Below are 22,766 nucleotides of genomic sequence, written 5' to 3' on the forward strand. Positions count from 1 at the left end.
GTGGGTTCGGATGGCACAATACAAGTGGTCGGCAAGTTCCCAGGTCCACCGCCCCAACATACCGTAGCGTACTGTAGTCGTGTGGAGCATAGACAGAAGGCCCTACATCGGAGATAAATATGTAGTGAGTATAGTACTTTGGGTATGGTATGATGACATCCCGCAGATAAGCGATCACGTTTGAAATCGTTCAAAGCACATCATCGCCTCTCAGAACCACGACACTTCTTCCGCACGACGCCATTCGATACAACGCGAAGATACAATCTACAGCGACAATGGCAAAAAGAGTTCGAGAAAATGGCAATGGGGATGCGAAAAATGCAAGGCCGAAAATTGGTGTGGGCAAGAAGCTAATCATCAATGCCTTCGTTGAGATGTGTAAGTCCACGTGACAACCCCTCAAGAAGCCAATAGTCCTGTGTCAATAGCAGTTCAACTGGTTAAACCTCGTCACTGGCTGATAAGTAAACTCGAATAGGTAGTGGTCATCAGTCGCCAGGCTTGTGGAGACACCCTGACGATCATTCGCATGAGTTCAACGATGTCGAGCACTGGGTAGAGCTTGCGAAGCTGCTCGAGAAAGCCAAGATCCATGGCATCTTTGTGGCCGACGTGCTTGGTGGATATGATGTTTACAACGGCAATCTTGATGCTGCAAAAACATCAGGAGCACAATGGCCAGTCAACGAGCCTTTGGCTGTTGTAAGCGCAATGGCTGCAGTGACCAAGAGCATTGGGTTCGGTGTGACTGTTTCGACAACATATGAACAGCCATACCATCTTGCTCGGAGGCTATCGACTATCGATCATCTTTCCAAGGGGAGGTAAGACAACCACGATTCCGGTCCTCTCCAGGAACTGACATTGTCTAGACTAGGTTGGAATGTAAGGAAGACTTGCTTTCTTGGCGAGTTCATAATTGACAGTGCTTACAGATCGTGACAAGCTATCTTGACTCCGCCGCACGTAATATGGGTATGAGAGAGCAATTACCGGTTAGTACCGTAACTTGATTGGAGACATGCCGCTGACAATACTCAGCACGACGAGCGCTACGCCCAGGCTGAGGAATACGTAAAGGTCATGTACAAGCTTCTGGAATCATCCTGGAGAGACGATGCGGTTGTTTTGGATCGGAAGAAGGGCGTATATACGGTGCCTGATCGAGTGCGCGAGATCAACCACGAAGGGAAGTATTTCAGTGTGCCCGGTCCTCATATTTGCCAACCTAGCCCACAACGCACACCTCTGATTCTCCAGGCGGGTGCATCGAAAGCAGGTAAGAGCTTTGCAGCTCAGAATGCAGAAGCAATCTTTGTTTCCGCTCATGCGCCGGAGGTCTGTGCAAAGAATGTCGCAGAAATTCGGCAGATTGCTTCATCACAATTCGGTCGGGATGGAAAGAACATCAAATTCCTTGCTCTTGTAACTCCTATCATCGGTCGCACCGAAGAAGAGGCCCAGGCCAAGCTTGCAGATTATCGAAAGTATGCGTCTTTGGACGGTGCGCTGGCACTATTTTGTGGTTGGACTGGGATTGACCTTGGGAAGTATGGAGACGACGAGGAACTGCGACACGTGGAGAGCAATGCTGTGCGGTCTACTGTTGAGGGCTATGCTCGCTTTTCCCCTGGAACCTCCAAATGGACGAAACACACAGTTGCAGAACACGTGAGCATCGGCGGAAATGGACCTATTCTTGTTGGTACACCATCGCAGGTGGCAGATGGACTGCAAATTTGGATTGACGAAGCTGACATCGACGGTTTTAACATGGTGAGTTATGTCCGATTCCCATGTCATAATTGACACTGATGGACACAGGCATACGCTCTCTTCCCAGGGTCCTTCAAGGACGTCATTGAGTTGTTACTTCCAGAGCTCAAAAAGCGGGGGTTATTCTGGGATGATTACGCTGTGCCCGGTGGCACTTATCGGGAAAATTTCTATGCGAAGAAGGGACAGAAGGGTCCGCTCGAGGAGCATGTGGCATCGACGTACCGCTGGAAGGCTGGAGTTGATGCTGAAGACCATATTATTCCAAAGTAAAAGTCCAATGCCATCTATACATCGTATCCACGCAAAGGTTTCAAGAAAAAGAAGAAGCCTGTCAGAAGTTCTATAGTTTCGCGTTAATAAGTAATGCACACCACAGATATACGCGACGGCTTTGGAACATGTGTTACAACATCCCATAATCTTGGGAGATGTCTTGCGCTGGGAACAAATGCCGCGGAAGCTGTATAGTCTTGGACCTACCTCGGTTTTCTTAGCTGCTACTCCAATTCCAAGGGCGGGATGTAGCGTCAACGCAGGGGAGTGATCACGACATCCATGGCGATTGACACCGCGCGATTCCGACAACGAGTGGAGAAAAGACGTGCTTACACTTCCACACGACCGGCTCTGCGGGACTGGAACAGATAGCGGATCTAATGGCGTCTTACGGCTTCGGGGTCATCAGGAGACTTAGCGATAACGAGACAGCTTACATCAGGGCTTTAAAGTCGCCATGCGGAGAAGACTTTGTGTAGTGAGAGAGTATCATTACAGAAGAGGCGAAGAACACATCCCGCAGATTACATGATGGCGCCAAGCCCTGTCTTACCCAACTCGGTCAAACCAACCCCTGCTGGGCCGGAATTAACACCATCACGACGCGTAGCACAGCTTACGGAACACCTCGTGCCATCGGGAGGCATCGAACAGGCTGGAGCTCAGACTGCCACGCCAATTCCATACCCATCTTCGAAGTTGAAGTTGAACCCGACCCGCTGCATCGATAATATAAGGAAGGTCAGCGTCGCAGTCATCGGTGCCGGCATATCTGGTCTCAATGCTGGCATCCTTTTGCCTGCCAAAGTACCGGGTATTGAATTAACCATTTTCGAGAAAAACAACGATGTCGTAAGTGTATTGCGACATTCATCTCATGAGTGAACTAACGACATACAGAGCGGCACGTGGCTTGAAAATGTCTATCCTGGTGTGCGATGTGACATTCCAGCCCATGTATACCAAGCAACATACTCACCCAATACTCAGTGGTCCGAAATCTTTGCACGAGGTGCCGAGATTCGCGACTATTGGCAGGCACAGGCTAGAAAACACGACGTCTACAGATACGTCAAGCTTCAGCATCGCGTTGACGAAGCAGAATGGGATGATACGCATTCCAATTGGCGGGTGACAGTACACAATCTCAAAGATGGGACTACATCAACGCACAGTTTTGATTTCGTCATCACCGCCATTGGCCGATTCAACCAGTGGAAGTTGCCCGATTATCCGGGCCTGGACGACTACCAAGGCCATTTGAGGCACACATCGAACTGGGATGTCTCGTTTGATCCGACAGATAAGAAAGTTGCTGTGATCGGAAATGGAGCAAGTGGTATACAGGTCGTGCCGAATCTGCAGCCCGTTGCAAAACACGTCACTCACTTCGTTCGCAATCCAACGTGGATCGCAACATCGTGGGCAGGCGACGAGCGAACTTTTGAACCTCAGCCATACACCGAGGAGCAGCGCAAAGCTTTGGAAGATCCCGAGACATATTTAGCCTTCCGGAAAGATATGGAAGATAGATACTGGAGACGATTTCGAGCCATGATCCGTGGGACGACTGAGAACCAAGGCATGCGGGAGCAATTCATTGAAGTTATGAAAAAGCGGGTAGCGAAGAAGCCCGAATTGCTTGACGGATTAATACCAGATTTCGCACCCCACTGTAGGCGACTGACACCGGGCCCTGGCTACTTGGAGTCTCTCACTGAAGACAATGTGGAACTTGTCAAGACATCCATCAAGCGTTTTACACCTGGAGGCATTGAAACGGTCGATGGCAGGACATTCGATTTTGACGCGATATTCTGCGCGACTGGTGCCAACACCGACCTCGTTCCACCATTCTCGATCAAGGCGCGAGGGATAGATCTACACGAAGCCTGGAAGCCTGGGGGTAAATGGGGATTCCCATATACATATTTTGGTCTGGCTGCGCCTGGTTTCCCCAATTTATTCTTCCTAGCTGGACCGCACGCTACTGGTCCTTCGGGTACAGTACCGCATGGCGTGGAGACTTCGCTCGCATACTTCGCGCAAGTCTTTCGCAAGGTTTCTTCGCAAGGTTACAAGTCTATAGTGCCATCTAAGGAGGCGACAGACGACTTTGTCGATTATAGTGATGCTTTCTTCCCAACTACAGTCTTGACTGACAGATGCTCGTCTTGGAACAACGGTGGAGTTGCTGGACAGCGCATCCATGGCTTGTGGCCTGGTTCAGCTGCGCATTTCACCATTGCCAGACGTGAGCCACGTTGGGAGGACTTTGAGTTCGAACGTGAACATAAGGGCAATCGCTTTGCCTACTTTGGCAATGGTTACACTGAAGCAGAGCTAGACGATTCGACTGACTTAACCTCATATCTCAGGGCTCCTGGCCAAGAAGTAGATCTTAGAGATTTGCATGAACGCTGGTGGGATGTTCCAGGTGCAGAAAAGAAGCCATAGATACTCGTCCCATATTTTAGATCAACTGAGTTTGTATCTGCTCATCTTGAGATACCCTGCTCGCGCAATAACTCGATAAGAAAGCTCCTTGGCCCACTAGCTCTCCAAACGATGATTGTATCTGTGTCAGGAATGACAGCATTAGGTTCTTAAGACAGCCTACGCTATCTGTCGCTACAGGGCACACTCATCTTCATTGCTGAACCTGTTGCTTATGGCTCACAATTCTGGAAGCCGATTGCGTGATCCCGCTATTGTTCTTATCAGGTTTCTGCGCCTGTCAACTAGGCCTTACTTCGCGCTTACGCACCAGTTCCCCACTGTTGGAGCACTTGTCCCGCAATGCATCGTCAAGTAGCTCCAAGATTGCGTGCTATCCTACCATCATGCCGCTATACGCCATGTCCGAAGTGAGACCGGGATAACATGCGATGGTGCTTCTCGTTGGGTCTGGAGCCTCTCTCAACGGCCTAGCATGATGTTTTGGGAATTCTGGGACGCGGCTCACCAGGCTTTCCGTCTGTTTGGGTTCGGGTCTTCTTGCGTGCAGGGTATACGCACATGGGTAGTTGTACTAATGCAACATAGTACGAGATAATGTTGTGCCGTGTAGTCGGTATATCTATACATCGCTTGGTAGACACATACATTCGAAAGAGCCGTGGATTCTATTCTTTCAGTATTATCGTATTACAGCAGCAAAGAGTATGGCAAACTCAGAGAACTCCATCGAGTATGGCAGCGATGAAGGAGTCGAAAAGCGAGACTACCCAGGTAAGCTCTCAGAAAGTCAGGCACGCCAATATCACTAACTCACTAAAACCAGTCAAGTGGTATCGGTCTACTTTCTTCAACATGACCATTCTTGGACTTTGCAACTTCAGTGCACCGGGTATTTGGGGAGCCATGAATAGTCTTGGTGCGGGTGGAGCGCAATCGCCACACCTTGTCAATGCAGGCAATGCGCTCACATTCTGTCTTATGGTTTTGAGCTGCTATTTTAGTAGTGTGATGGTACATTACATTGGTATCAAAGGAGCATTGATATTCGGAACGTAAGTAGAGACACCTTATGTGTGAACAACAGTTCTGATATCAGCAATAGCATCGGCTACGCTCCCTACGCGGCAGCACTTTATACGAACAACCGTTTCGGAACCGAGTGGTTTATATATCTTGGTTCCTCACTCTGCGGCATCTCAGCAGGTGTCTTTTGGATGGCCGAAGCTGCGATCGCCATTGCGTACCCGGAGCCTTGGAATAAAGGAAAGGCACTTGGCTATTGGCTCACATACCGTCTTGCTGGCCAGATACTTGGAGGGGCTATCAATCTTGGCCTTAATGCTGATCGCGATCAAGCCGGCAAAGTTACGTACACAGTGTACTTGATCTTCATCGCTCTGCAGTGCATTGGTCCGGTAGTAGGGCTATTCTTGAATCGTCCCAGTCAGGTTCAGAGAAAAGATGGCAAGAAAGTTAGCCTCGCGATCTTGGAGAATCCTTGGTTTGAAATCAAAGAGACTGGCAGGCTCTTCTTCACCAAGCGCTTCTTGCTCATCCTCCTTTGGATCGGCCAAGCTGTCTTTTCTGAAGCAGTATTCTTCACTTATCTCGCCTGTAAGTAATGGTGTATATCATCAGGAAGTATCAAGGCCGTTCATCACTGACTCGCAAACAGTATGGTTCTCCGTCCGTGCCCGCGCCCTCGGATCTTTGCTTTCCGGTATCATTGCGGTGACGACAGGAAACATACTCGGCCAGTATCTCGACCGCACCAAGATACCCCTGCGAACTCGTGCACGCAGTACCTTTTGGGTCATTGTCATTCTGCAAGGCGCCTGGTGGCTCTGGGCTACAGTGCTCGTCACTGAGTTCCGCGATTCAAGACCAACATACGACTGGCTCTCCCCTGGCTTTGGCCGCGCTTTTGCCGTCTTTATATTCTTGACTGCGGGTTTCCAGATGAACTACCTCTTCCTATACTTCATGATAGGCCAGATAGCGGTAGACGAACCCGAAGTCATTCGCTACGCCGCGTTGTTGAGAGGAACTGAGAGCGCCTGGCAAGCTGTTAGTTACGGAATCACGAGTGTGACGGTGTTTGCTGAGGTTGGAGCCGTGTACTGGAACTTCGCGCTATGGGGTGTGGCGGTCTTGCCAGCATGGTTGGTCATAAAGGAGTTTGGCACTGGAAAGGTATCAGGGGCGCAGACTGTCGAGAGCGGGTCAGAGAGCTACGATCAGCACGAAGTGGAAGAGCCTACGAAAGGTGTATTGAGTTGATGGCCGTAGTGAGTACACTAAGACATGTCAGGCCGGCTGAAGACGAAGATGGAGACTGTAGCCCTTTCGTCAGTCAAAGAGAGAAGAATAAACATAGAGTTCCGAGCTTTATGCTTTTCGCAAATGAGTTGTGAGGTTTCGCCCGGTGAGGGATGGCGAGTCCTCATACTTGTAGCACAGTACACCACCACCCTCTCTGTTCATCGTATCCAGAATCGCACAGACCTTGGCATCGTCTCCGACAAAGCCTATCCACACCGGTGTGTCTGCTGTAGTCTGTTCAACAGCATCGCGACCGGGGCCTAAGCCTTCCATGGTTCTTGGGCCGCTGATATCGGTCAGGCGGGTAGGATCGCGAAATTGCCAAAGCGTCCACATGTAGTCGAGTTGGGTATGGTGTAGCCAGAGAAGTGAATCATTAGGAGAGGAACAGATGTCTCTAATCTACGTCTTTGTCTCAGTCTGAGAGTATCGAATAGATATACGAGAGTAGTGTGAGTGTGAAGTGGCCTAGGTGGGTAGATAGATCAGAGTGAATAGCGAGCGGAGGGATACGTACATCGCCACCAACACCCATATGTCCTAGACCGTGCGGGTTGATACCTGCACTAGTGGGCATCTTATCCGCCTCATGGACAAAACTCAATCCGTCGATAAAATTCTGGAGCTGATAATAATTCTTCGCCTGCATGGTCGGCGGGTAGACTTCATCCCAATTAGCACCCCTGTCGAACATATCGACATCAACAGCGCACGTCAAGCAGCGCGGATTATCTGCCATTGACTCGACAGTTTCGATATTCAGAGGATCATCTCCGCAGAACGGGCCCCTTTGGATGCAGCCCGATGGTTCGAGACCATTGCCGCCGAAAGCCTCCAACACGGGTGAGGTCAGGATGGAGCCGTTGCCCGTCGATGCGTTATCGAGAGTCCAGTCCCAATAGGGTTGTGCGCCAGTGTAGTTGCATTCCGAGCGAAGCACAGATTCGAAGATCCAGATGGCGTAGCGGTGCCACGGAAGGAAGACACCAACCGTATGGACACCATAGAGCCCAACGTTCAGACGCGCGTTGTTAGTGGTGCAGCGCATTGGGCTCCCATGTTTCTCGCATCGTAGAGAAAATTAGCTATGCCTACACGAGCCCTCTAGATATAATGTTTCCGTTTTGGGAAAGACTTGGCAAGCATTGATGTAACCGTTTCGGAGGTTTTCTGGGTCATTGGCTTCCAAGGCCGAGGATAATTGGAGCTCTAGTTCAGGGGCGACGTTATGTGACTAGCCAAGACGTCCAGGCTCGCATGATTGCGGACCAGGTATATGATGGAACTGGTCGGGCTGTGTAAACAGTGCGTAGAGGTTTGCAAGTACATGCGGTTGTATAGATTTACTGGCAGAAGACATGCATTCTGGGTGTGATTCCCTAATGCGCGCATGCGATGCGATGCGCGGCGGGTGAACCCTGCCAAGTCTCGTCTCATCAACCAATCGGGAGGGTCGGTGGTCGCGGAATTGTCACGTCGGCCTCTGTCAGTTCTCCAGAGCTCCCCACCTCTTTCCTTCCTTATCCCTCTCCCCCACCTTTTGCTTTTACTATAAACTTCGCTACATCTCGTCCAGGCCGACAATGCCATCCCTCATGGAGCTGCTGCCTTTGGCTGTGGCGTTCGCCGCCGTAATCGGCGGCTTTCTCTGGTACAGCAGCAACAGCGGTGGAAGCCGCAAGGTGCTAAAGCCGACTGAGTTCCAAGAATTCAAGCTTTCAGAGAAGACAGTCCTCTCGCACAATACCGCCATCTACCGCCTTGAACTTCCACGCCCTACCGACATCCTTGGCCTCCCCATTGGCCAGCACATTTCTCTTGCCGCTACTATCGAGGGTCAGCCGAAAGAAGTTGTACGCTCATACACTCCCATTACATCCGACGAAGACAAGGGCCATGTCGACCTCCTCATTAAGTCATACTCCACCGGTAACATCTCTAAGCACGTCGCGGGCTTGAAGATCGGAGACACAATCAAAGTCAAGGGCCCCAAGGGCGCCATGGTCTACACACCCAACATGGTCAGGCACTTCGGTATGATTGCTGGTGGTACTGGTATTACGCCTATGCTACAAGTTGCCAAGGCTATCATGCGTGGACGCTCTACAGGTGATAAGACAGCCGTCGACCTCATTTTCGCCAACGTCAACCCCGAAGACATCCTACTCAAGGACGAGCTTGACTCGCTAGCGGCCAAGGATCCCAAGTTCAATGTCCACTACGTTCTGAACAACCCACCCGAGAACTGGACTGGTGGTACTGGCTTCGTCACTGCCGATATGATCAAGGAGAAGCTGCCATCACCTGCCAACGATGTCAAGATCCTCATTTGTGGACCGCCTCCTATGGTCGCGGCCATGAAGAAGGCGACTGAGAGTCTGGGCTACGCCAAAGCAAGGCCAGTCAGCAAGCTGGAAGATCAGGTCTTCTGCTTCTAGATGTCAGGGTTGTTACGTCACCAGGAGTATAATCTAGGAATCTACATTCCCACGAATTGATGCTGGAACAATATACCAAATTATACCTCGAATAGGCCTCGTGTTTGAAATTGCTGCAAGTCCGATGCTTTGTAGTGGTAGCCGTCTACCGCCTCGGCTATGCTGATAGGATTGCAAAACGTTGCCTCAGGCAAGTACGGTGGCCTTCGTAAGATGTGCAGTATACGCTGATGCCTGGGACCTATTCGCTTGATCACACAGATCTCATACCACTACTATAGTTTGACCGGTCCTTCACAGAAGATGGCTGTGGTGAAGTAGAAAAGTAATTCACCAATTATTATATATATGTAAACTTCTCAAGCCCAATGCAACGTCCAAAAGGTATAAACGTCCAGAGGTGTATAATCCCGACCCGGAACGCCTTGCGAAAAACAACGACAACAACAGAGACGAGTAAGAACCGGACCCGGGGTATCAAGTCCATCAGTCCTATATAAACGCCCTGGACCTGATCACAACACGAATAGTCCTCTTCCGTTTAATACCGACACCGCCCACAGCACTATCCCCATCATCTCCAGCCTTACTCTCGTCATCCGTAATTTCCACATCCATCTCTTCAACATCATGCTCATGCGGGCTACCTGCGCCTTTCTTCCCACTAAGAGCCCGTGCCAGTGTATGAAATTCCTGCTCACCCAACTCCACTGTTCCAGTAACGACAGGACGTTGTGCAAAATGCTCACTATCAACAACTCTCGTTGCAAAGTCCTCTTCTTCTTCTAACGGCGGACTCAGCTTCATGATTGGATACCGGGACCTCCATGCACCCCTCCCCTCAGAGGCCCCATCTACTACAAAAAACCCTTCTGACCACTGACACGACGGAGACCAGAGCGTAGACTGCCGAACTTGCCCTTGTCATTTGGACCGACTTCGCCCATCTCGCCCATCAGCAAGCCGATTGAACTGCCTCGTCGCGAACGCGTTTCACCGCCTGCTTCACTGCCTGGTGCACGAGGAACGCCAAGGGCGCTGTGGCGCTCGACACGTAGGTTCTTCCATCCCTCCAGCTCACGCTCAAGACGCAGGTTCTTTTCTCGTTCTTCGCGGAGTTCGCGCTCGGCACGCTTAGCGGCGAGTTGGTTCGTCGAGTCGGAGGATTGAAGATCGTCGATCGTGGCGAGGAGGTTGGAAATCTTGTCGCGTGACTTGTTGAGGTCGTCCATGACCTGGGCGTTTTGCTTGTCACGACGCTCGATTTGTGTTTGTAGGTCCTTTACGGTGCGGTCGACGTTTCGGACGCTACGAGATTCGGAGAGACGAGTGGATTCGCTGTTTTCGAGAGCTTGTTCGAGCTGGTAAGAGACGTTAGTGCTGAAAATTGAGAATTTAACATAGGGGAGTGTCAACATACTTCTTGAATACGTCCATGGAGGAACCGGACGTCCTTGCCAGCTGATCCGCTGTAGCCCTTTGTCTCAAGATCTACTAAGCGAAGCTGTAGATCCTTCAGTCCCTTCTCAACAGCTGCCTTATCCTTGTGAAGCTTCACGTTCGCTTCACGTTCAGCTACGATATCCTTTTGCAGTTCTTGAGCAAGGGCCTCTGCGCGACGCATCTTGCCTACTGCAGCGGCAGTGATGTCCTCCTGCTGTGCCAAGCCGGACTTGAGCTCCAGTAAGTCACGATCGTAAGCAGCCGCATTACGCATGGCAGGAGATTCTGAGCGAGACAGTTCGTCGAGGGCGTCTGCAGCTTCTTGGAGACGCGATTCGAGACGCTTCTTCTCCTCGATGGCAGAATCGCGCTCAGCTGCAAGGTCGTCGACGTTGGTCCGCAGGTTACGGACTTGTGACAACAGACTAACGATCTTGGACTGCGCTTCATTGTGTGCATTGGCGGCCTCGTCGCGCGAGTTGGAGATAGTTTGCAGCGTCATCTCAAGACGGCTCTTCTCCTTCGCCCAGGTTGACGAGTTGAGCAGTTCGTCATCCCACTTATTCCTCAACTCTTCAATCTCTTCCCGTAGTCGACCATTCTCTTCGCGTACGTGAATGACATTCTCGCGCTCTTGGTCGATTTCCTGGGTAAGAGATGCCAGCTCGGACTGGTACTTCTTTCGTGTCTGCTCCAGCGAAGTTTCGCTGTCCTCAACATCATGAGCGTGCTGACTTCTGTAATCTTCAAGCTCATTCTGTAGTCGTTTCTTGGCTTGCAGGGCTGTCTCCAAGTCTGTTGAGAGGTCTTCAACACGTTCGTCGTACCGCTGGACTGTTCGCTGCAGGTCCTCGACCATGCCGTCCATCTCTTTCCGCTCAGCCATGATCGTTGCGCACGTTTCTTCAGCTTCCCGAGCTTGCGACTTTGCAAATTGCTCTGCACGGGATGCTCTCAGTACGGAAATCTCTGCTTGTTCCAACTTGCTGAAGTAGTCGTCGGCCCTGCTCTTGTACAAGTTTAAGCTTGACTGTACATCAACCAAGGCCGATGTCTCGTTGTCCAATCGGATCTGGAGATCGGCAAATTCTTGGAGAAGCTGATTGTGATTTGCGTGCTCTAGCTCTCGTTCCTGAGTGATGTCTTCGAGCTCGGCGTGCATCTCGCGAAGTTCAGATTCCAATGAGAGCTTGGCCTGCTTGATGTCGTCAAAGGCGGTCTTGGCGTCGGCGAGTTCGTTGATAGCAGTGTTGTGGGCCTGTACGACCGACTTACGTGACTGCTCTTGCGCGGTCAAAAGATCGAAAAGTTGCTCGTGGGACTTCGTCTGAACCTCTTGGTACGAGAGTTGACCAGAATGAAGGCTACGCTCAAGTGAGGTAACCTTTGTGGCAGAATCATCCAGCATATCGTGTAGACGGTAGTTCTCACGCTCCAACTTCTGCACCCTTCTGACAGACGGGCTGTCTTCCTGCCAATCGTTGTTGCGCACGGGCGAGCGTCCAAGCTGATCTTGAAGGTGTTTGTTTTGCATTTCTGACATCTGCAACTGGTTTTGTACCAACTCGAGCTCGGCAGCGATGTCCATACGGTTGTTGAAAGCGACAGTATCAACTGTCCTATCAGAACGTGCGGAATCGTTCGTCGCATTGCTGATGTGGCGCTGGTTTTGGGGAGTATTTGTGATCGAGAACGGTCGCTTGTTCTCGCTGTCTTTCCGGTTGTGTGTAGGTGTTCCGCGTTGATTGACTTGGTTGCCGTTCATCTCCTCCAACAGTGCACGCTTTGAGTTGGTGTGGCGTGTATCCAGATCATGAAGCTCGCCCTCGTGCCTTTCTCGGAGCTCGTCGAGTTGAGCCTCAGCACGCGAGTATCGCTCTGATGCTACACGCAAGGCTTGGTTAGCAGCCTCGAGACGCTCAGCAATGTCCACGGTCTTCACAATGTCAGGCTTAGCGGCTTCGTAAGTAATCGCAACATCTGCCGAGTCTGGGTCAAAGACCTTGCGAAGAAGCATAAGCTGCCGATGGCACTCCTCTAACTCAGTGTTTGTGTTGTCAAGCGTTGTTTGAACAGCACGTGCACTGGCTTGAGCTTGTGTACGCAACTGGCGCTCGGTCTCAAGCTGACGGTTGACGTCTGCCAGTTGTAGATTGATGGTGGACGAGGCCTGCTCCGCATTGCGGCTTGTCTTGTGCTCCCTTGCAAGTTCGTGGTTGAGGTCTTCAAGACTTAGCGACAACTTCTCTTTCTGCTTTTCCAAAGACGCAATCGTGAGCTGCGAGTCTTCGAGCTGACGGAAGAGGCGCTTGTTCTCTTCCTCAGCTTTAGACTTCTCGTGAGTCAACTGAGTGAGTTTTACACGATGCGTGTCACTAGCTCGGGAGTTTGTTCGCGCAATGTCTAAGTTCTTTTGTTGCAGCTTGTTGAGAAGTGCCCGGTTGTCGTTCTCGGATGCCGTGAGTCTTCCTTTGATAGTGACAATCTCACGTTCTAGGCGCTCTTTTTGCTGGTCATTGCGCTCCTTGAACGAGTCTGAGTCGGCGAGCATCTGCGTCAAGTTATGAACTTGCTCAGCTAGGTCGTCACGCTCCGCCTCAAGTTGATCAAGCTGTTGGTCCTTTGCCTCCAGCTCAAGTTGTTGTACGGCTTGTCGCTCTGTAGCCAGTTTTGACTGCGCACGTTCTGCCTGAGCATCAGCGTCCAGCTTCTCTTCCTCCAACTTCAGGTACTTTTCACGAAGGGTGCGAAGTTCAGTCTGATACTCCTTGCGCTCCTTCTCATGGGCTGTGCGACTCTCCGTAGCTCGTCGAAGAACGTCCTGCTGAGCGTACATCTCTTTCTCAATGGTGATCTTCGATTCGTTCAACGCATCGTAGTCACGCTTGAGCGTGTCGTATTTGTGCTCCCCGAGCATCTCCACATCGTCACGCGATTGCCTTTCCCGACTGAGCTCCTTTTGTACGGCAAAAAGCTCGGCCTTGAGAGCGTTCGTTTGTTCTTCCAGCAGTTTCCGGCTTTCTGTGTATTCGTTGTCTTCGGAAATCTTTTCCTCGAGTAGGCGTTTTGCGTCTGCAGCCTCGCGTTCCAATTGTTGCTTTTGGGAGCGCACGGCATCCAGCTCAGCCTTCGCATCTCGAAGGCGGCTTTGAAGATCGTCATGCTTGGACGCCAGGGTTCGCTTCTCATCGTCAAACAACCGGCGATCATTTTCATAGTTCTTGAGGTCGGTCTTTAAGATCGCCAGCTCGCTCTCTTTCCGTCTGATGAGATCTTCGTAACTGGTAGACGTCGAGGACAAATCTGTTATCTGTTGACGGATCTGCCGGTTCTCGTCGAGAAGTTCTTTGATCTGGTTCTTGCCGGCCTGTACCTCCTTCTGGGAAGCCGCCAACTTGATGTCAAGGTCTTGATCTGTCTTGAGGAGCTTGGCTTGAAGGTCCTCCAGTTTCCGTTCTTTCAAGCTCAGGTGGCTCGTGAGCATCTTGATCTCCTGGCTCAATGATTCCTCGGCCTGACTTCGCTGAGAATGCTGAACTTCAAGCTCCTTGAGTTGCTGGTCTAGTCGGGCGTTCTGCTCCTCTAGCTCCTGTGTTTCTGTCTCAAGTTTGCTGATGATCTGCCCAGCTTGTTCGAGCTCTTTGCGCAAATGCTCAGCCTCTTCCTCAGTCCTCTTCTTTGCTTCCATGAGAGCGTCCAACTGATCTTCGAGTTCATCTTGATCTTCGATAGCGCCAGCAAGCTTCTCTGAGAGCTCAGTTTCACGGAGTTGGAGACGCTTGAAGATCTCTTCCTTATCCAGCGCAAGCGCACGTTCGCTCTCGAGCGTCTGCTGAATGCGTTGGATATCCATTTCTGCGCGTCTTCGCTCGTCTTCGACCCGTTGTCTCTCTTCAGCTTCTTGTTGCATTTTCGTCTCGAGTTGGTGAATCATCTCATCGCGCTTCTTGACCTCTGCTGCTTGACGTGTGGCTCCAAGCATGGGCCTCATCCGCGCGTAAAGCCTCCACCATGGGTTCGATTGTAGATCAAGGTAGACCTGAAAATTACGCTGGATGATGCGAGTGGCTTCGGCTCGATAAAGACGCTTGTTGGCTAGGCGGCGTTGCACAAATCCGCGAGCTACAGACTGGAAACGGATCATAATATCCCGAATGAGTGCATCACGTTGATCTTCTAGTTCGGCAAGAACACCAGCCCGGAAGAAGACTTTGGTGATTCCGACACGGTACAGCGACCTGTCAAGGTTGATCTTTTCGAGGATCATGCTCGCCGCCACTTGCCCTTCGATATAGCCTTTGGGGAGATCTCTACAAAGCACCTCGTATCTTTGGCGGAACTCCACAAAAGGAAGTCGGTTGGGAAAGCCGGTACGTGCGATACGAATACCTTCCAGGACACCGTTGCATCGTAGTTGGTCAAGAACAAGAGGAGCGCTAAACTGCTTTGGTCGTTTCTTGTGATTTGGCAGAATGCATCGGACGAAATGGGGGTGCGTGGAATGGAGTTGGGTCATCAATGTTGACAGATGCTCTTTATGGCGCTGAGCGACGGTACGGAAGAGGCCCTTCTTGACGCGGCTGCGGGTTCCGCCCATGCCATCGTCCGGATCAGCACAATCCACAAAGAGGTTGGCGATTTGCTTGTCAGTAGAACTAGCCAAGAGACGCGTGACGTTGTCATTCAATGGGTCCTTATTCTTTTCTAGCCAGTTTTCTGTAGAGTACTCTACTTCGGCAGCGTAATGTGTAAGAACGAAACCTTGGGTCAGCATTGAGCGCTTGTACTTGGTGCTCTTGCGGTCCCATAGTGAATGCAGCTTCTCTGTAAAGCTCTTGTCGGTCGCTTTGGGCATAACACTGTCCTCGTCCAGGCAGGAGAAAATACCAATGGGGTTTGGTAACTCAATCAGGTCGATTGTCGGCTGGAGATCGCGGCCAAAGTCGATGAATTTCCATTCTATCTGTTCGCGTGCGTATTCCTCTTGTTCCAGGACGAACATGTGGTGATTGAAGAATTGTTGCAGCTTCTCGTTAGTGTAGTTGATGCAGAGTTGTTCGAAGCTATTCTCATCAAAAATTTCGAATCCGGCAATATCAAGGACACCGATAAAATGTGAGTCGTCTGCGCCAGCACCAGTCTGGTCAAGCTGGCGATTGATGCGGTCGACGAGGTCGCCAAAACCCCGCTCATAAATACCCTTGGCAAGGGCGTCAATGGAGAGATTGACTTGCTCTGGTGTCTGAACCTTCTCAACCCATTCTCTTCCAGCCTTGACACGAGGATGTAGAAGGGCCTTGATGAAGCCTTCGGCGGGGATGCCGAGTAGTTGGGCAACTATCTGAGCTTGCTGCTCGGCCGCAAGGTTCAGTGTAGCCTGGTCTGCCCGTCGGCTCTCCTTGACGGCTCGGATGTTGCCCAAGTGTAGAACCGCGGCGATAGTTTTTATGATACCCGATTGCTCCTTCTCGGTAAAACCCATGACATGGAAGGCCTCAATCAAGCCATTCCATTCATCACGGTCGTCGACTCCGGAAATTACATCGTTGCCATGCCTGGTGTAGTCAAAGTCATCGGTGTCTTTGCCGTCCAAGAAAAAGTCCTGCTTCATTTGGCTCTGTGCGCCGCGCAGCAGCTGATAGAAAACATGATAATTACGCTCGTTCGAGTTGAGACGCACAACTCTGGACTTCTCCAATAGATACCAGTCTATGTGCGCACCAGCGATGTGACCTTGGCGGGAGAATTGGATCCTGATGAACTTTCCAAAACGAGACGAGTTGTTATTCCGTACCGTTTGCGCGTTACCAAAGGCTTCGAGGATAGGGTTCGCGCGTAGGATCTGCTCGGAGAGGTTGGAGAGGTTGCGTCCGCCCGACTTTGGGCGTGGAGTATCCGAGTTCGCGACGGCAGCTAGATACTGGATGACCTTCTTGGTATTCTCAGTCTTACCAGCACCGGATTCTCCGCTACGGAATGTCAGTTACAGTTGTTCTAGAGTTGGACTGACTCACGTCACGAGGATGCTCTGGTTGGTGCCCTCCTCTATGAGGTTCCGAAAAGCATGGTCAGCCATGGCGAAGATATGTGGCTTGGTCTCCTCTCTGCTCCGCCCCCGGTACATGTTGATATACTCTCTTGAGTAGATGGGCAGTGGACAGTAAGGGTTCACGGTGACCAGAAACAGTCCGGAGTAGGTGTATATGAGATCGGCCTGGTATCGCATATGGAGATTATGGATGACTGAGGGCTCGTTCAAATGCGTAAGTTCAGCCATGTCGTCGGCCTTGTCGAATTTGGCGGGATTGACCTTGTCAATGGCATCGGCTTCGACATCTTGCTGGGTGCCATTGTCGCATTGGACCAGGATTCGTCCTCCTGGCAGGTCCTCGACGACCCATCCGCGGACGAAGGCGGTGGTGGGGTCTCTGAGCCAGACATAGCGCTTGCCAGAGAAGTCGTTCTCGCCCTCTACGATGCCGCCCAGACGCGGGGCCTCGTTCTCCTCTTCCGAGATGAACTGCGGGGCAAAGGTGCCGACGGGGGTGCTGTTGCGGTGCGAGTTGGAGCGGAGGCGCGATTCGCTGCGGCCCAGCCCGGTCGGGCTGGTGAGGTTTGTGAGGGAGCGGTTGCGCAGGTGGCCTGGCATGCCAGAGTCTCCGTTCTCATTCAGCGGCGATGAGACCATCTGCGATGTGTTCCTGGCAAAGGGAGTGTTGCGCGAGTTGCGGGCGAAGGGGCGGCCATTTGGCGCGGGCCCGGGCGCACTCATGGTGGTGGGTGATGTTGGTGTCGTCCTGTCCGGGGTGGTGATGTTGTCGTATCCGAATGGTTCATTTGGGCCTAGTCTATTGACATTGTATGTACAGTGGTATGCGGGGACGCGGGTGCAGGCAGGTGCAAAAGAAACCCTATGGATGGTTTCCTGGTACAGACTCGCTGCACGTAAACAATGACAGCCGCCCGCGGCCCCTAGCAACAGCCACACATGACGTGATTGGCTGCGGTGCGCTATCACGTGCCGCTTGCATTAGCCCGGGCAGCTCTGTCGCGATTCGCGATATTATCTCGTGAACCACCCACTTTCTCCATCGCGCGTCATGGCGAACAACTACGCGCATCCCCCGCCGATGCAACAGCTCCCGGGCATAAACCTCGCCCCGTATGCGCCAAACGGCCAACAGCCTCCGTTCCCCGCCTTCCCTCCTCCCGATCCTGCCCTCTGGGCCCTGTTCCAGAATGGCTCTTTCCCGCCAGGTGCTCCCAACCTTCCGCCGCCGCCGCCATTCCCCAACATGGCTTTCCCCCCATCTCACTTCCCTCCGCCATCTTCGCTGCCTCCGCCGCCCTCACTACCTCCACCCCCAGAGCGCATACAAGAAGTCATGGATAGCGATCGCGAAGATGGCGAGTTGAGTGAGGGCGGAGGCGACAGTCCACCCTCCATCATGGACAAGCTACAGCAGGATCGCGACGCGGCCAAACACTTCATCAAGCTCCTGCATAGCAACAATGTCACCTATCGCGCCCTAGCTCACGAACAGCTTGATCCCGAGCTGCTGAGAGGCCTGTACCAGAGCGCAAACCTGCCGTCGGAACCTGCGCCCATTCTGCCACCTAAGAGCAATGGTGCTGCTTCCAAGGCTCCTGCTGTGCAGCCACTAACGCCTGTTGCGCAAGACATGCCCAAGTCTGCCGCGTCGCCAGTAGGCCGTCAAGATTACATAGCACGCCTTCAGGCCGCAAAGGCTGCGAAACAGGCCACCGCCAAAACCACTACTCCCGCGCCGGCTACCAAGACATCCCAGCCTGCGACCCCACCTACTTCTAAACCGCCTGTGACAGACGAACAGAGAGCTCGTAATACCGAGTTGATTAAGCAGCGCTTGGAAGCGATCAAGGCGAGACAGAAGCCGTCGGTTGCGCCAGTTGCGCCAGTTACCCCAGGGTCGCAAACACCTACAAGTACCGCCCATGTGCCATCATTCTCTGCCATTCCGGGTCTCTTCATGAACGCATCTTCAACGTCTAATACACCTGCACCAGCCGCATCTCAACCACAGTCCTTTCCACTCGCTGTCACTCCTCACACACGGCCTCTAGGCCAGTCTCCACACGCTGATCAACAAGATGATTCAATGATAATAGACGTCAGCGAAGACGAGTCCAACGGTAGCGACATGGACATCGACGACGATCAACCTTCTCTCCAAGCCAGCCAGAATTCGCGCCAGACTGTTGGAAATCTCCCCAACTTTCCTTCTGGTGCGCCACCTGCGACCCCGTCAAACGCCACTGTTGGTACGTCTGGTTCGCAGACCCCCAATACGGTTATGCGTGAGAAGGAGTTGGTAGACAAGGAGAAGCAGCTGGTGGCCATGCGAGAGACACTCAAAAAGAAACTTGCTGAAAAGCGAGAGCGAGATAGGTTGGCAGCAGCCATTACCACTGTTGCATCACCATTCTCGAGCCAAAAACCTTCGACGCCAGGTTCATCTCTTCAAACATCCACATCATTACCGACACGTTCGCACGATGGCAACGACTCACGCCGAATCCGCCGAGCGGAGATCCAGTCCAGACTGCCTACGTTGGATGCCGAGATTGCAAGCAACACGAGTAGGATGGCTCAACTGACCAAAGAGCTGGAGCAGTTGACGGCGCAGAACGAGAAGATCGCAAGGGACAAGGAGCAGCTGAGCAAAGAGCTGGAGGATCTCGGTGTTGACACCGAGGGCATGTCTCATGCACAACTACGTGCCAAGAAAGATGAAATTGAGGGCGAACAGTCTTCAGACTCTAACGAATCACTCCAACAAACCCGTCCCGTGGTACAGACCACATTCGACAACTCTCCTCCAGCTTGGAATCTTCCTCAGAACACCTTCCCTGGACTTGGGCAGAATTCAGCGGAGCCTGATTACTTAACTGGATCAGATAATCTGGGTCACACCCAAGTCTCAGGAAAGATCTCGCAGGAAGACGTCACTCTTCAGCCAGCTGGTGCATTGCAGGTGTCGTCTCAACAAGACGACATCTACTCGGAAGCATCTCAGAAGCGCACTGAACCGCAAGATTTGCCAGCCAATGTCCATGTTGTTCCAGCCACAGCGAATGAGGTAGTGCAGGCCAGTGCCGACGCTCCTGTGGACCAAGCGATTCAGCAGCCCACCAACGCGCCCTCGCCATCGGAAGAAGGAGAGGAGGTCGACATGTCCGTCAGTGAGGGAGATGATGACGAGGAAGAGTACGAACCAGAATATGAGCCCGAAGAACCCGTCGTCGTCCCAGAAGCCCCTGTGGCAGAGGAAGTTGAGGCCCAGACCAAACCTGAATTTTCGCTTGCAACCTCGCCAGCTGGTACACAAGAGGAAGAAGCCTATGAACCGCCCGACGTCGACGAAGATATCTCGGAGGTTCAGGGCGGCGATGATGCCTCCACACACCTCGATGCCCCCACAGGTCAGGCTGAGGCGGAAGATGGTGCTATGGACATCGCTACGTCGTCGTCTGATGAAAGCTCAGATGACAGCGAATCAGATGATGAATCTACTCCAGAGCCCGACGTGGAGACTATATCAGCAAAGAACCCGTCGCATCAGGACGCCGAAATGGCCGATGATCTGGCGCCCGAGCTGCAACCACTTCGAGAGGTAACATCAACGGTGGCCGCTGGCGAACCTGTACGTCAATCACCATTTGGGAGGCTTAGCTAATCTAGATCAGGTGCCTGTGCCCGCTGAGATCGAAGAACCACAGCCACCCAAGTTCACTCCGTACGAGAGCCCGCTACGGATGTTCAAATCTTACCGTTACCATCCTTCTTATGCTCAAGATGTGCAAGGTGGCTTCCTATCCTTGACGTTCAGTCATCAGATAAACCCAGAGAAGCCTCTCTGCCAGTACGAGTCAACTGGTGGCGTATGCAACGACCCTGAATGTCCTGATCAGCACTTCAGGGAAGTTGCCATTACTGGTGCGTTGTAGAGGAGTTTTTTTCCTTTGTTTCAGAGTTTCATTTTTCTTTTACTACTACAGTTTTCACGACTGTACATATGCGCAAATACTAACTTGTATTTTCAACAGGTGACAGACTGCTTGTTCAGCTCGGAACCGCCAACCCCGGTAAGACGTCCGAGGAGAAGCAACGCTGGAATGACGGTCTCCGTGGCGTGCTCAAAGACCTTCGCCAGAGGAACATCAAGGATCCCAACGGTATTGCCGCGGAAATTGCGAGGTTTCGCCGTGAATTTCTCAAGGACGATACTCGTGTCGTCAACATGTAATAACTATCCCGCTCCCCCTGTTCTATTCTAGTGCTCGCTAGGACGGGGGCGGTGGCTTGTACCTCTTTCTAATATTTCGCTAAGTGGTATTTACATACCTCTGATTTCGTACTGACCTTGATCACTACAGTAGTCCACTTCTTCTGCATGTCGGACTCCACTGTTATGGGAAAGAATTTTGTTCCCAGTATATACGGAATGAGAGCGTTCGTCGAGAGCGGGAAGCGGAACAAAGAAGAGTTCACCAAAAGCAGGAACTTTATGAACCAGAAAGAGTTCGCCGCGAGCTGGAACTCGACAAGCAACGGATACGTCAACAGCTACTGGAACTCAAAAAGAATCGTTACCGTGATTGCCGGGAGTTCCTTCGAGCCTACAAAAAAAGCTCTGAGCTCTAGCGTAACATGCGACTGTGGGCGCTTGGGGGCGCGCATTCCCTCTCGACTGTAAGCATCGATACCCTTCTGCATTGGCGTGGAGTTTGGCTCTGGTCTTGTTCCTATCGCTCTAGTGTCTGGACATTGGTACAACACTCTTATCAACATTCCTACCCTCACTGCAATCGCCCACGTATGCTGCTAGCTGCGCTCGATCACATGAGATTCGGTCATCTCCAACAGAGCGAGTTGATGCAGCTGCGGGGACGTGATTGTAGTCAGGGCAAATAGCCAGTCTAAATAGGCAACAAATAAATAAAATCTCATATGTTAACAGCACGACTATCACATGTGTACAGTATATATGTTGTGAGAGGCATAGATAGATTGATTTGGCTATACTACGACTACTCGCTCGCTAGATTTTTTTTCAATGACACATCTAGTTGGAGATGCCAATAACACCGCAAGCGGGACGAGCGCCGGCGTTACCAGTCTTCTTCGACTCCTCGTGTCCGCCCTTGCCGAGGTCATCAGTTCCAGCGTGGACGACAATGGTACGGCCAATGACGCTCTCGGAGCCGATCAACTTGATCAACTTGTCTGTGACACTTCCCTGCGCATTGCCCTGACCATCAGTCTTGAAGTTGCCCAAGTCACCGACGTGGCGCTCCTCGTCCTCGGGGGCACCGTGTGTCTTGTTATGGGGGTTGAAGTGAGGACCGGCGGATGTGCAGCCGTTTGTGTTGTCGCCAAAGGCGTGGACGTGCATACCACGCTCAGCGTTGGCGTCGTGGCCGGTGATGTTCCATGAGATGGTGGTGTTGGAGGACTCGTCGGCCTGCTCAAAGGTGACGGTACCCTTGATGTTTGAGTCTCCACGGAGGACGGCGACTGGAATCTTGCGTTAGTATAACGTTGTTTTAAGCTTCTGTAACGTAGGTATGCCTGAGCACGTAGTAGAAGGCCATCAAGGTGTCTCGCGTAAGGAGAGCTGATTGGAGACCCCCCGGAAGACCCAAGAATGGTCCACGCTGCGGGAATGACAGCAGGGTCCTCATAACGGCTCCAAAGCTGTCCAATTGTCCTCTTTGCAGCGTTTTGATACCGCTGAGTACCGCGTCTTCGAGTTAATCTGCTCAATCTTACGCACCCCGACGACCCCACCATGCCGCAATGGGGAAAGCTTGTGAAGCTACTGAACATGGACATACCAGCTTTGACCATTTTGACGGTTATGTGATTCGTATTGATGGTATTGATGTGTGTTTTGGGATTGTGATTGTATAGGCGTTGACGGAGAGGAAGAGAGAAGCTATCGGACAGCTGTCTCTCGGTGAGCTTTGAAAGCCGAATGCGGGGCTGTCCAAATGTAGTGACGC

The 22,766-nt window shown here is 51.9% G+C and overlaps 7 protein-coding genes across 7 annotated transcripts; 4 read left to right on the plus strand and 3 right to left on the minus strand.

Annotated features, from left to right (window-relative positions):
• Nucleotides 1–278: 278 nt before the first annotated feature.
• GT037_001631 (fad nad-binding domain-containing protein) lies at nucleotides 279–4,515 on the plus strand (the record flags this gene model as incomplete). Its single annotated transcript, XM_038926678.1, has 8 exons — nucleotides 279–381; nucleotides 482–827; nucleotides 876–888; nucleotides 939–998; nucleotides 1,045–1,779; nucleotides 1,828–1,972; nucleotides 2,582–2,910; nucleotides 2,959–4,515. 8 exons carry the CDS (start codon nucleotides 279–281, stop codon nucleotides 4,513–4,515), a joined length of 3,288 nt encoding a protein of 1,095 aa, XP_038789970.1.
• Nucleotides 4,516–5,222: 707 nt separating this feature from the next.
• On the plus strand, nucleotides 5,223–6,798 carry GT037_001632 (mfs general substrate transporter; the record flags this gene model as incomplete). Its single annotated transcript, XM_038926679.1, has 4 exons — nucleotides 5,223–5,289; nucleotides 5,342–5,570; nucleotides 5,621–6,132; nucleotides 6,194–6,798. 4 exons carry the CDS (start codon nucleotides 5,223–5,225, stop codon nucleotides 6,796–6,798), a joined length of 1,413 nt encoding a protein of 470 aa, XP_038789971.1.
• A 108-nt stretch (nucleotides 6,799–6,906) lies between these two features.
• Nucleotides 6,907–7,888, minus strand: GT037_001633 (di-copper centre-containing protein; the record flags this gene model as incomplete). Its single annotated transcript, XM_038926680.1, has 2 exons — nucleotides 6,907–7,242; nucleotides 7,358–7,888. The coding sequence occupies 2 exons, from the start codon at nucleotides 7,886–7,888 to the stop codon at nucleotides 6,907–6,909; spliced, it is 867 nt and encodes a 288-aa protein (XP_038789972.1).
• A 535-nt stretch (nucleotides 7,889–8,423) lies between these two features.
• On the plus strand, nucleotides 8,424–9,278 carry GT037_001634 (nadh-cytochrome b5 reductase 3; the record flags this gene model as incomplete). Its single annotated transcript, XM_038926681.1, has 1 exon — nucleotides 8,424–9,278. The coding sequence occupies one exon, from the start codon at nucleotides 8,424–8,426 to the stop codon at nucleotides 9,276–9,278; it is 855 nt and encodes a 284-aa protein (XP_038789973.1).
• A 492-nt stretch (nucleotides 9,279–9,770) lies between these two features.
• Nucleotides 9,771–17,493, minus strand: GT037_001635 (myosin type ii heavy chain; the record flags this gene model as incomplete). The annotated part of the gene is made up of 4 exons (XM_038926682.1): nucleotides 9,771–10,118; nucleotides 10,163–10,639; nucleotides 10,699–16,690; nucleotides 16,736–17,493. The coding sequence occupies 4 exons, from the start codon at nucleotides 17,491–17,493 to the stop codon at nucleotides 9,771–9,773; spliced, it is 7,575 nt and encodes a 2,524-aa protein (XP_038789974.1).
• Nucleotides 17,494–17,821: 328 nt separating this feature from the next.
• On the plus strand, nucleotides 17,822–21,007 carry GT037_001636 (uncharacterized protein; the record flags this gene model as incomplete). The annotated part of the gene is made up of 3 exons (XM_038926683.1): nucleotides 17,822–20,404; nucleotides 20,448–20,697; nucleotides 20,808–21,007. 3 exons carry the CDS (start codon nucleotides 17,822–17,824, stop codon nucleotides 21,005–21,007), a joined length of 3,033 nt encoding a protein of 1,010 aa, XP_038789975.1.
• An 819-nt stretch (nucleotides 21,008–21,826) lies between these two features.
• On the minus strand, nucleotides 21,827–22,611 carry GT037_001637 (copper zinc binding superoxide dismutase; the record flags this gene model as incomplete). Its single annotated transcript, XM_038926684.1, has 2 exons — nucleotides 21,827–22,278; nucleotides 22,599–22,611. 2 exons carry the CDS (start codon nucleotides 22,609–22,611, stop codon nucleotides 21,827–21,829), a joined length of 465 nt encoding a protein of 154 aa, XP_038789976.1.
• Nucleotides 22,612–22,766: the final 155 nt, after the last annotated feature.

Source organism: Alternaria burnsii (genome assembly GCF_013036055.1).
Source record: "Alternaria burnsii strain CBS107.38 chromosome Unknown 750, whole genome shotgun sequence".
NCBI classification, from domain to species: domain Eukaryota; kingdom Fungi; phylum Ascomycota; class Dothideomycetes; order Pleosporales; family Pleosporaceae; genus Alternaria; species Alternaria burnsii.